Source organism: Buteo buteo, chromosome 3 (genome assembly GCF_964188355.1).
Source record: "Buteo buteo chromosome 3, bButBut1.hap1.1, whole genome shotgun sequence".
NCBI classification, from domain to species: Eukaryota; Metazoa; Chordata; class Aves; order Accipitriformes; family Accipitridae; genus Buteo; species Buteo buteo.
The window spans coordinates 21,292,620-21,304,607 of record NC_134173.1 but is presented as its reverse complement, the minus strand read 5'-3'; the positions used below and the strand labels follow the sequence as shown (position 1 = coordinate 21,304,607).

At 39.9% G+C, this 11,988-nt stretch overlaps 1 protein-coding gene across 1 annotated transcript; it reads left to right on the top strand.

The window, feature by feature from the left end:
- The first annotated feature begins 261 nt into the window (after nt 1-261).
- On the top strand, nt 262-3,992 carry LRRC30 (leucine rich repeat containing 30). Its single transcript, XM_075024293.1, has one exon. It carries the CDS (start codon nt 553-555, stop codon nt 1,447-1,449), a length of 897 nt encoding a protein of 298 aa, XP_074880394.1. The 5' UTR covers nt 262-552; the 3' UTR covers nt 1,450-3,992.
- The last annotated feature ends 7,996 nt before the right edge of the window (nt 3,993-11,988 follow it).

The window sequence follows — 11,988 nt, the reverse complement described above, 5'->3', positions numbered from 1 at the left end:
AACATCAAAGTAAAAATGATTGTGAAAATGTCCTTTAAATCTGAATTGAAATGATAGCTTCTTTGTTTGCTTGTTTTCTTCTATAGCTCACGTGTTTGTTTTTTAAAGTCACTCTTGTTAATTGTCCTGCAGCCATGGTATGTACCAGATAGCCAAGAAAGCTGACATGGTGAAGTTATATACAGCACCCTTGTGACCTTTTTGCAGTGAAGATACATATCTGTCCAATAAAGCCCAGGCCAAATGACAGTGACAGCTGCCTTGTAGCACTCAGTTTGAATTGAAGAGGTTTGCTCACAAGTCAGGAGCAAGTATTTCATTACAGACTGTGCACCAAGACCAACATAAGCCCCCAAAAGTGAAACTTTCCCTCAGCAGCTATGGAAACTGCCTCAGTGGACTGAGATGCACTTCACAGGCTCCTCCTTGTCTCCTTGCTTTGACTTTCCCGCCTCCTGCAAGCTGTTATCCTCTGTTGGCATTTGCATGTTGGTGTAGCACTTGCAAGGGAAGAAAACCTCACTTCATCTCCTAGGAGGGATCCAGGGTGTTATGGGAACTGAGCACTCAAAGAACGAGGGGCGAAGGAGCATGGTTTTTCTGAGGAAAGGTCCAAAGTTGCCTGCGTGGGAAGATGCTCTTCTCTCAGGGAAAGAGCCCAAGTCACTGCTGAAGCGGGGGTTGCGTTATGTCAGCTTGAGCCTCATAATGAAAGGGATGACCAGCGCACCTGACTTCTTGTGGGGACTGCCTGAGGTGCAGAAACTGAACCTTTCACGCAACCGGCTGGTGATGATTCCTCCTTCGCTGGGGAAACTGGACAGGCTGGTGGTTCTGAACTTGGGTGGCAACTGCCTCAAGTGTCTGCCTAAAGAGATTGGGCTGCTGAGGAACCTGAAGATCTTGTTCGTCAATATGAATTGCCTGACAGAAGTGCCAGCAGAGCTCAGCTTGTGCAGGAAGCTGGAGGTTTTGAGCCTCTCTCACAACTGCATCTCGCAACTGCCTTTGAGTTTCACCGACCTGACAAGTTTGAGGAAACTGAACCTCAGTAACAACCGCTTTGTGCAAATTCCCCTCTGCATTTTTGCACTGAGGAGCTTAGACTTCTTGCACCTGGGGTCCAACAGGCTTGAAAACATCGCAGAGAGTGTCCAGTATCTGGTCAATCTCCAAATCTTTATCGTAGAGAATAACAACATACGCACCCTGCCACGATCTCTCTGTTTCATCACCACTCTGGAGCTATTAAATGTTGATTATAATGCTATACAGACTCTTCCGGATGACCTCTACTTGCTGCACCGTCTGCCACGCATCGCATGGAACCCAATGGACAAAGGCCTCCACATCGCCCACAACCCCTTGTCTCGGCCCCTGCCTGAGATTGTCGAGGGGGGGCTGGATGCCCTCTTCAACTACCTCAGGGAGAAAAAGGAGCACAACTGAGTTTCCACTGTGCTTGGGATTAAGCCTGTCATCAAGACTCAGTCATATCAGAGCACTTTCCTGCACAGGCATTTCCACTTCATAATGCTCGGATTTTGAAGACGTGGATGGCTTTAGTAACAGTTGGAGGAAAGAAAGTAAAGTATGATGGTCTTGATTAAGTGTGTGAAGAGTAAACTTTCTAAAAATAGCCACCTCTGTAACCTTCAGTGTTGGTGTGCTTGGGGCTTCTTAGGAAAAAAAAACAACAAACAAACTTGTGATAAAATGTTTGCTCATCGTTTGACAGAAACAAATTAAGGCAGACTGCTAGAAGTGCAGAAATGTGTATTTGCCAGCTATTAGGTTGAAGGAATATTAATATAAATTGGATTTACTATATGTGATTGCAGTTGCACTTTAAATCCTGCTCACTTCTTCATACACAGATAAACCACTACATAAACAAACACTGCTATCAAAGTGAATCTCAAGGAAAATGTTTAATTTACTTTCGGCTGTGAATATACCCTGAGCTATATTAGCTCACAGACAGTATATTACTGAGCAGTTCAATACCATTTGTTTCTTTCCCCACAGCTGTACACTGGCCTCTATAAATTACAGGTGAAGATCACCATCGATTAGGCCATTTCCCAGTTCTTCAGAAGAAGACCCCAAATTTCCCCTAAGCTCCTAGTTCCCCTCCTGAGACATGCGGCCTTTCCCGCAGAGCCTCCTAGGATGCCGCCAGTGGTCTGTCACATCAGTCGGCAGCAGCATCCACACAAAGCAGAGAAACAAACATGGGTCCTTATTCCTTCAAACGAAGGCTGTCAAATGAATTTGCTCATTACTACATGAACAACTGCATTCCATTCCCTTTCCCTCATTTCCCTCATCCCTGCAATCAGAACCATGGAGTAACTTTACTCAGGAGGCAGTACATCTCCTAAAGGTGAAATATTTCTTTCAGGAAAAGCAGCATCAAACCAATCATTGGCTTAAGTAAGAGCTTTGAAAACAAATACTTATTTCTGTGATTTTCAGAATCAGCCAGTAGCATAAAAGTCAGGTCTTATGTGGTTTCTCATATTGATCTTCTGTGAATGTCCTTCATCAAAGTTTTATCTGGTAATAAAGAGGCAGTATGAAAGAGCTGTTAACAATTTATGAAACCTGTTTTTTTTTGTTCCCTCACAGCAGTGCAAAACAGAAGCAACTCTGTTAAAATCAGTTGAGATAAATGCTTGTAATGGCAGCATAAGAGGAATGAGCCTGTAATTCTTGAGCTAATTAAGAGTATTCAAAGCCACTTTTAAAGTGCTTCCTATCCTATGTCAAATCTCAAGAATCAATGATTACTTTCTAAAACATAATTTGCTTGAAATTATGGAAGGCTGTGGAAGGCTGATCCTGCTTATAGTGAAGTTAATGGACAACTCCTGGCTGAGGGAAAAACTCTTCAGCAGAGGTAGAAGCAGCCTGATAACAGCAGACAATTATGTAATTCATAGGTGCATGCAAGCAAAGGCTGCACATTTGGCCACACTAATGTTATCAGTGCGGTAGCCATGAAGAACTGGTGCTCACAGAATATTCCACTCCAGGGCTGCCTACCCTGATATTTTATTATGTTGAGTTGTTTAGTGTATTGTTTGTTATCTTAATTGAGAATTTCAGTGTTACACCCAGGAACTGCAGTTTCCAGTGTGCAGTCAAGGACAAATCTTATGTTTCTAGCAAAGAAGAAACCTTTTTGAAGGGCACATTTGCTCAAGCATTAAGCAAACAAACAAACAAAGCAAGTAAACAAATACCAAAGCACAGTTATTTTGTGACTTCTTTTACTTAATATATGTTTCAAATACAAAGATATTTTCTGTGTAGCTTTACATGTATTTATTTCACCCATGCAATGATATTTATAACGAAGTTCCAACTTTTTTAATGAACAATATATCTAATAAATTATTATGTGATTCAATTAGCAACAAGAAATAAAGCTGCAATTATTTATAGAAATACCAACAGATAATTCTTGGAGGGGATTAGGCACAGATTATTAACTTTTCTAAATGTCCATTTCATATCCCTAATTCTGGCATTCACGTAAACACTGCAATCCTGCAACAGTGCTTTGCAGGAAAATTAGATGCCTATGGCATTAATCACCTGAAAAGATTTTCCACATGTCAGTATCCAGGATTATATGACACCACATAGCCTCCAATGTGATCTGACTAGAAGAGGTATGCACAGTAATTTACATGGAAGATGTGAGACTGGACTGTGTTTGTTCATTAGGATACCACTACGGAGGGTGAGAAACAGTGCATGGTTCAAGAAAATGGTCTCTAGACAGGGGATTAAAAGGCAAATTCGACATAATCAAATGCATCTGGAAAAGCAGTTATAATATGAAATGCAATACCAATAATTTAAAATTCAATTATTCAATTGAATAATAATAACCTTTTAATCAAGCTACTAAACCTTTGTAAGCATACAAAACACATAAAAGTCTCTGCCTTTTTAAACAGAATAATAAAATTCATTGAATAAATGGTACTTTAATGTATAATTCAGTTTTTACCATTAAGAAGATAATTTCTACTGAACTGCTTTAGTCTTTCTTTCATTCCTAAATCAAGACCCTTATAAATAGCTTTCTCAGAGGTACAAAAAATGATCTCACATGACTAAAGGTAGTGTTCTGAATTATTCCTGTAAAAAGAAAAGACTGTATATAACTGTTAATGTATAGAAATATGCATGAGAGGCAAATAAAGATATATGTATTTGCATCTGAGAGGGAGCAAGACAGAGAATGTAAGCAAGAGGCACAGGAGGGAGGTAGAAAGCATGATGTCACATGCTGGCCCTAGTTTTGAGCAGGGCATTAGCAAAGAATTGGTGGATCTCAGTGTTGTCATCTGATATTAGTTGTACAGACGACAGGGAAAAAAGGAGCTGAAACACTGCAGGGAGTGTAGCTGTATCTCGTAATATATGATGACAGTACTACTTCTATGTGTATATTAAGTGATACCATGACAGAATCTTTCAGAGAATTATATGCGGAATGTTACACTTGTTTCTAGTACTCACTGAAGTTTTCTCATCCTAAGTCTCACAGCAGCATAATTTGATGCATCTATTATTTCCGTTGTTATTGGTGGTGGTGTTCTTCAAAGGAATGTAAAAAGTGGGATCCACTTGTGGAAAAGGATACTCTCTGGCAGGGTGACTTTTCTATGGCTATCGCTCAGAGAAGTTCTCAGAGAGCTTAGAAAAATTCTTGATGTGGACTAAACAAATGGCAAAGCACAAGAACAAAGTAGAAAGAACATAGTCAGGAGTCAAATGGTTAGGATAAATGTATAATACAACAGGTATTGTTGTATTATTACAATTCCTCAGGTATCATCAAATACACTGGTGGTACATTTGGTGAGGTGAACAGATTCCATCTATTCTTATTTTAAATCAAGAAGAGAGCTGCGTTCTGTGGAAAGTTTAAAGTCTAGTCAGCAAAGCCTTTGAAAACTTGAAGGCTTCAGGCTCTTGGCCTAACCAAAGTTAGTGACTTCAACCTTTGACTGAAAGGAAAACATTTTAATCATCTGAAGTGTAGCTGTAACACCTCGCTGGAAGTTAAAGCTGAAACGTGTTGTACCTACTGCTCTCAGGCTACTAGCCAAACCTGCCATATGGGCAAACTTCCTCACACTGCTTGTGACTGGTGACTTCCCAAAATCCATTGCAATGTCCCAGCAGCCCCATGGGGCACCCATGGGCTTGTAATACGGCCAGGAACACCAGCCCGTTACATGAGCAAAGCAGCAAGAACCTTACAAAGACCAATTTCCAAGATGCACTGGGGTGGCACTGGGGTGGCATTTCAATGCAAAGATTCCAGCTGAAAGTTCTTGAAATTCAGATTAAACATTTTATGATTATTATTTTGGTTGAAAAACATGTCAAATTTTTTGTTGTCCAACTTGCCAATTATTTTCTCCATACTTTTCTTCATTTTCATCAAAGGTCCTCTTTTTTGTCAAACTCAAGAACTCTAGGCATTTTTACTATAAGAATATGCAGTCTGCAGTTCAAGCTGTTTAGGATATAAATGAATTCATCTCCTGTTACTACACTGTAGGTTCAAGAAACAGTATCTTTCAGTTAATAGGTTTAAGAACTTCACAGTCATCATTTAAGTGAGGGAGGATGCATCTAAAAAGTATCACATTAATCCTGGAGAGATTTGACCACATTCTTTACTTCGCTAGGCCAGCGCATTACTTGATAAAATATATCATAGCTTATAATTTCCACAAGTAGAAAAATCATTGATACTTCAGCTTATTTCCTTAACCAAAGAAAAAAAGCCTCAAAGGTCATCACCACATGAGAGATAAATAAAGGTAAATAAAGAGAGATAAAGAAAGAAAGCAAAGAAAATGAACTAATCATCTGGTTAGTATGGTTTCACCAAATTCCAAGGGTAAATTTGCTGCACAGTCTTCAGATGGCAGTTCTTGAGTGATTCAAGGGGTGTTTCAGACTGCCTTGCACTGTTCTATTAGGTATAATTAATATGTCTGAAAATAATTATATAAAAATAACAACATATAATAACTTCTAAATTATTAAGAAAATATCCATATTATTATGTCACATGTGCTTCTGCAGTCCACACATGTGGGAGCTGAAATCCTGAAACAGTTACAGCCAAAGGAAAACGTCATCTGGCTGTAGAAGGGCCTGCATTTATATGAGAATATATACATTTAGCATTTTATATATGGCAAAAACAAGATTTAAAAACCCAATAGAAGTTTAAATGGGTATGAGTCTCTAGATATATTGGGACAGAGGTACACTTTAATACTCACATGTGGAGTAAGTCTGAAAATCCTTTTATAAAATTGCATAATCCTTCGTCTGCACAAGAGGCAGAATAATAATTATAAAAGATGAAAAAACAGTCACTGAAACAGCTCTCCTTAGAAGTGTATTAGGTTATCTGAACCCCCCGAATAGCCCAAGAGGAAATAAAATTCATATAAAGACTTTTTAAAAGTGGGAAATACATAAGAAATATTTTTTCTCCCTCCCAGCATTCCAGAGAAAAGCAGACTGCTGACATTATTAGTTTTAAATTCTTCTTTCATCCCCCACCCCCATTGATTCCATGCAATTATCTGTGGTGCAACACGGGCCAGCCAGCCTGCAAAAACCATCCCTCAGCACTCTCTTTTGCAGCCCAGCGGTACCAACAGTGTCCTGCACCAGTATGACCACCTACTCCACCAGATTACTTTGCAGGGTTTAGCAACAAAGTCTGAAATTCATACTCCAATGTATGTGGAATCATGTCATGCATGGCTAAAAAGGTGGTTTCCAGTGAAGCAGGAAGTGTGGCAACAGCTTCAGAAAAGGTCACTGCAAATTATGCTGCCTCATAAAGTGAGCTTACCCAGGCAGACTGAAAAGAAGAACAAAGGGCAATGCTTTATGTTTTCCTAGGACTCAGAGGAGTTTCAGATACTAAAAATTCATTGATGGATAGCCTGTTTTTAATTTCCACTTCCCAGACATTAAAAAAAATTTCTCTTTTCTTTTTTGATACAGCTCTTTGAAGGAACTATATATTGGTCCATTTTCTTCCTGATCTCCAGCCTTTGCGTCATGGGTGTATTCATAGAAGCAACAAATTGCTTTTCCCCTCCTGCAAAGCCAGTGTTGCCAGGTGTGGGTGGGTGTGAAAATGTATCGAGGGTCCGATATCTCACCCACCATGCAAGGGGGGCAGAATGGGGGAGGCTGGCAGGCTCCATAACCACCGGTCATGAGATGGGTAACCTACCCAAAACAGGTGTCGTGCCCACGACACCAACTTTATGCACCTGCCTTAGAGGTTTCAGACAGTGGTTAGTCTCCGGACACTGTTTCCATGGTTGATAGATAGAGAGATGGACACATTACTCCTGGGAGGCACCAGGAAAGGAGTGTTGCAGAAGTGCCCCATGTTGTCCAGGGGTCTCTCCTCACTGGCCAGAGAGAGCCCCAGGACATCTGCAGACTAATTTAGGCATCCGAAGCAAGGTCAGAGAAGCTGTAGGGTACAGATACCTTCCTTCGCCTGGCCTTGTGTCTGCAGCATGTGTGCATAGGACACAAAGCACTATCTCCCAATACAGTATAACATTCAGACTTGCTGAGAAGGGTTGGAAGATACATCAGAAAAACACCAGCACACCTACAATGCCCTGTGCCAAATGCTTTCAATGGCAGAAAATCCACTCTCCCTAGCTATTAAAATGCTCCACTTCAAAAAAAGGGTAAGCAGGACACATTTAAAAGAAGCCTCTGTAGTTCTTAGAAAAGGCATTCCAAAACCAGCTAAAAGAAATTACGAAGTGAGCAACAGCAATCTGTTACAGTAAAAAATCGCTTCCATCTAGAAAACGAAGTTATTTTCATTATACTTTCCTTGCTTGTTCTTTGTCCTTTCTGTTTTTAAAAATGTATTGGAAGTCTCTGTATGTATATATGGGGTTTTGTATTGGTCCATGCATGTATATGTATTTTCCCTACAGGGGACAACAAAGGCTATTAGTGGTTCCTAAACTGTTTGCCTGTGTAAGCAGACAAGTCTCTCTCTGACATAGAGTAATAAAGTGTCATGTCAATGGCACCGATGGGAGAGCTGAAGAATCCAGAAGAATGAAACCTTCACTTTGGGAAATTCATTCAATCGAGTGTGACTCCATAGCCATTTCTGTGCAGAAGGGTCCTGTATATCTTTCAGCACACTTACCTTCTATTTCCAGTTAGAAAATAACACTGTAAAGAATAGATTGTAATGTGGTATTTGTGTGTTCTGCCCACATACAAATGAAGTTACAAAGATACTAACCCTGAATTCAATTCATTAAAAAAAAAATCCCTCTGAGCACGTGTGTGTGTGCGTGCATTTTTGTGTGCATATGTTCGGAGGTATTTGGGAGCTTTTTGAAATGCTTTGCAATGTAGTATCTGAAGAATACGTGTGAACTGACTGAAAAGTAGCATATTCCACTGCAAATAAAATGCTGGTAATTTAGCATCAAAGCAGGACTTAAAACACATGGTGGTAGATTACGTTGCTTTTTAATTTCTAGTACATTAGTTTTTCTGGGTGGTTTTTAGTGTTGGATATCACAAAGTTCATTGGGACTTTTATTGAGCAATGTGGAGATTTAAAATATGGAATAATTCAGAATTGATCAGTTTTTTATTGATCAGTAATCATACAAGCAGATACACTCATTTTCTGTTAGTCACTAAAAGTTTACTACTTCTTGCAGTGAACTATTTAAAATGCATTCTTTAGACCATCAATGAAGAAAAGAAATTAAATTATACACAGCCTGATCTGTCTAAGAAAATTTATAGCTCTGACACCAAACTGAATAGTTTTGGAGTTCAGTTTGGCCCAGATGTTTGTAGAAAGCTCAACAGAAAAGTGTAGAGAATTTTCACACCCAATTGTCTAGGCTACTCCTAGAGACAGGGGGTGAAACATAGTTGGCTCAAAATTTAATTTACCTTCAGAAGAACTTTAGTAGCTGGTTGTTTATCAAAAGCTGATGTATATGTTTTAACCGTCCCCTTCAATCTCCATATTTTATTTAGGTAAGTTAATACAACAGTCTTTACTATGAGTCTAAATAGCCTCATCTTACACTGTGTGAAAACATAAAGCCAGTGTCTCACATACTTCAGGTACTACATTTTCTAGTCATGCTTGGAGAACCAGAGGTTGCTCTGGTCTAAATGATCCCCCACGGCTTGGAGAACAGAAAGCAAATGAATGCTCTTAGTTAGACTTGGTAAGTTTTCAGTTTCGCAAAGCCCATATCAGGGATAGATTTGATTTATTTCTCATTTGGCACAAAGTTATGAATTTACAACAGTTAAGATGTTTCATCTTCCTTGGACTGGCATGCAAATATTTGAGTGCATGAGTGAGAAAATTCAGCCAGCGTGTCCAAATCCTTATAAGGAGTAGCCTTAGGGGAGCATGTGGAAATTCACCAGGGACTCAGAATTCTCTTTGGTATATCAGGTGTCCATTAGAGAGACTATTTAATGTTCTTTAGCTAGGCTAATATGTTGCAAAGCAGTGACATTTCAAGACTCATCCGTGAAGATAATAGCTCTTCTCAGTAAGTCATTTTCACATTTACATCAATTTAACATAGTCTAGATTTGGATAACGATAAGCATCACTTTTCTCTTACCAGTGTTGCCAGGGTACTGAGTCACTAAACTGGCATTTCTGCAACAGCCCCCCTCTCTCCTGTACTCCTCAAACCAGCAGCTGGCTATTCTGAGCAGGACCTAGGCTTGTGTGCATATTCAACAACAAATACATAGCAGAAATGCCCCACGTTTCCCTTGCTGCAGTTCATACTTACAACAATATATTTTAAAATATCAGATAAATAATAAATGTAAGAGGGGCCAGGGGAAAAGAATTGCAACTTTAGAGGCTACTGTTAGACACATAATCACTTTAGTAAGAAGCCAGGACAGCTGATACAGTTTCTTCTATGCTAGCTATCTGCATTTTCCCATAAATTCTCTTGCCTTTTTCTTTTCATTTGTCCTTCTTCCTTTTTTTTACTATGTTCTCTCTTTTCTATTGCTACCCACTCTGCTTCCTTTTTTTTTTGTTTTGCCTCTTTGTTTCTTATTAACGAGTTTCGACATTTTTAATTAAAGTTGACTGCTTGACTGATGCCAGTTCGACCCTTCTTTTCTGAATTTGCCCTCCAAAACAAGTTAATCATTAGCAGAGGCCTGTCTTCATCAACTACAGAGGGCAATAACAACAACAACAAAAAAATAAAGAAGAAGAAGAAGAAGAAGAAGAAAAAAACCCAACAAATAGAATAAGCGAAAAATGGTGAACAAGCCTCAGGAAGCGGTAGCTAGCCTGAACAGCAAAGTATACTTTGCACTTAGTGGCATTTTTCTGTGCCCCTGTGGCTCATAAATCCTCAGTCTCCAATATAATTCCAGATGGACATTTATGTTAACCAGCTAGTGAAGGGCTATTGCAAATGTTAAAGCCATAGGAAAGAGTCTAAGCACAACTGTGAACAAACAAGAAGTCCTGTCCTCGCCTGACTTATTCTCTTGTTCCCGGTGAAGCTCTACATAAATTCACTGCCTCTGTTACCTGTATTTTGGAACTGAGGAATTTCGGTCCCCCTGGTTGTCATACTGCCACAGAATGATTTAGAAGCAGGAACAGATTCTCTTGTCTAGTCCCAGATTTTGCTATGTGCTGTAGACAGTGAGATTTATGTCTAGTTCTCTGCTTCTGCTGTAAAAATATGGCGGCCTCGCTCCCTTTCACCTGTATGTAATACACTCTTCGGTCTCAGTCCTTTAGAAGGGAAGCTGCAGTCTGAGCCTGGAGCAGTGATGCGTAGCCACAATTACAAAGTGGTAACAATTACGCTGTTCACAGAGAGGTCCTCACTTTAACATCAGGACAGGAGGAAAAAGGTAGGATAAAGAAACAGAAGACAACAGAATCCCCTAAAGAAGCACAAATTTGCTTGCCTGGGTTGGACTGACCTAGCTGATGTACATGTGTGGTGTGAAGCTCAGCACTGCCCTGCCATGACTGTCAGGCGATTTTTTTGGAGGGGGTTCTCCTTGCATGGGGTGCTCACCCAGCAAAGCAGGACCAAGGGAACTGCTCCTACAAGCCTCATTTCCCATTGAGTACAGTGGGAGCTGTAGGCACATGGAAGTTAAGAGGGCTGGACCCAGTGTACACAGGGCGTTATGGTGTAACATATGGTAATAGCACAATAGTATAATTTATCCACTAGTTCTGGAAGGACTCCATCAGGGCTGAAAATAATGTTGTTGTTTACTGCTGGGTGCCTGAAGGTGCATCCAGCTCCATGGAAGGTGGTGCTGCATCAGTTTTGCATTTAAGGGAAGGATACAAAACTCTTCAGCCTCCAAAGAGAGCCTCCTGTTTCAGGCTCCATAGAAACTCACAGATAGATCTGAACTGACTACAATGGTCAGTTTTAAAGTCCCTTCTTAGCCTGACGCTACAAAACATAAATCAAACCACTGTACGGTATCACTGAACAAATGCAGTTAGAGTCTTATTACATAAAAGCAGGCAAATAATATGACTAGAAGGGCATTTTAATACATTATACTAGTTACTTGGTAGTTTGAAGTCAAATACATGAAATATTAAGCAAGATATAATAATCCCTCTAGTAATGTAAAAATGTTCACATTTTTAATCTAGAGATCTCACTGATGAGGCATGATTGTTCAACATCCTAGAAGGCAGCTTTCTAAATTATGCTATTCCCCATGGCAAGTGAAGGACAGATCACGGACTTAATGGAAGGAGCATTTCGTTTTCCCTGCTGAACAATGGGATTTACATTTCAGCCCTCTAGCAAGCAGAGTTACTCATGATACCTTCTAAATTAGTACCACCTCATAAGTTGCACCCAGGGTACC

Bases quoted from the DNA above. Each gene is read 5' to 3' on its own strand.
- LRRC30 (XM_075024293.1), top strand. From the start codon at position 553: ATGGGAACTGAGCACTCAAAGAACGAGGGGCGAAGGAGCATGGTTTTT.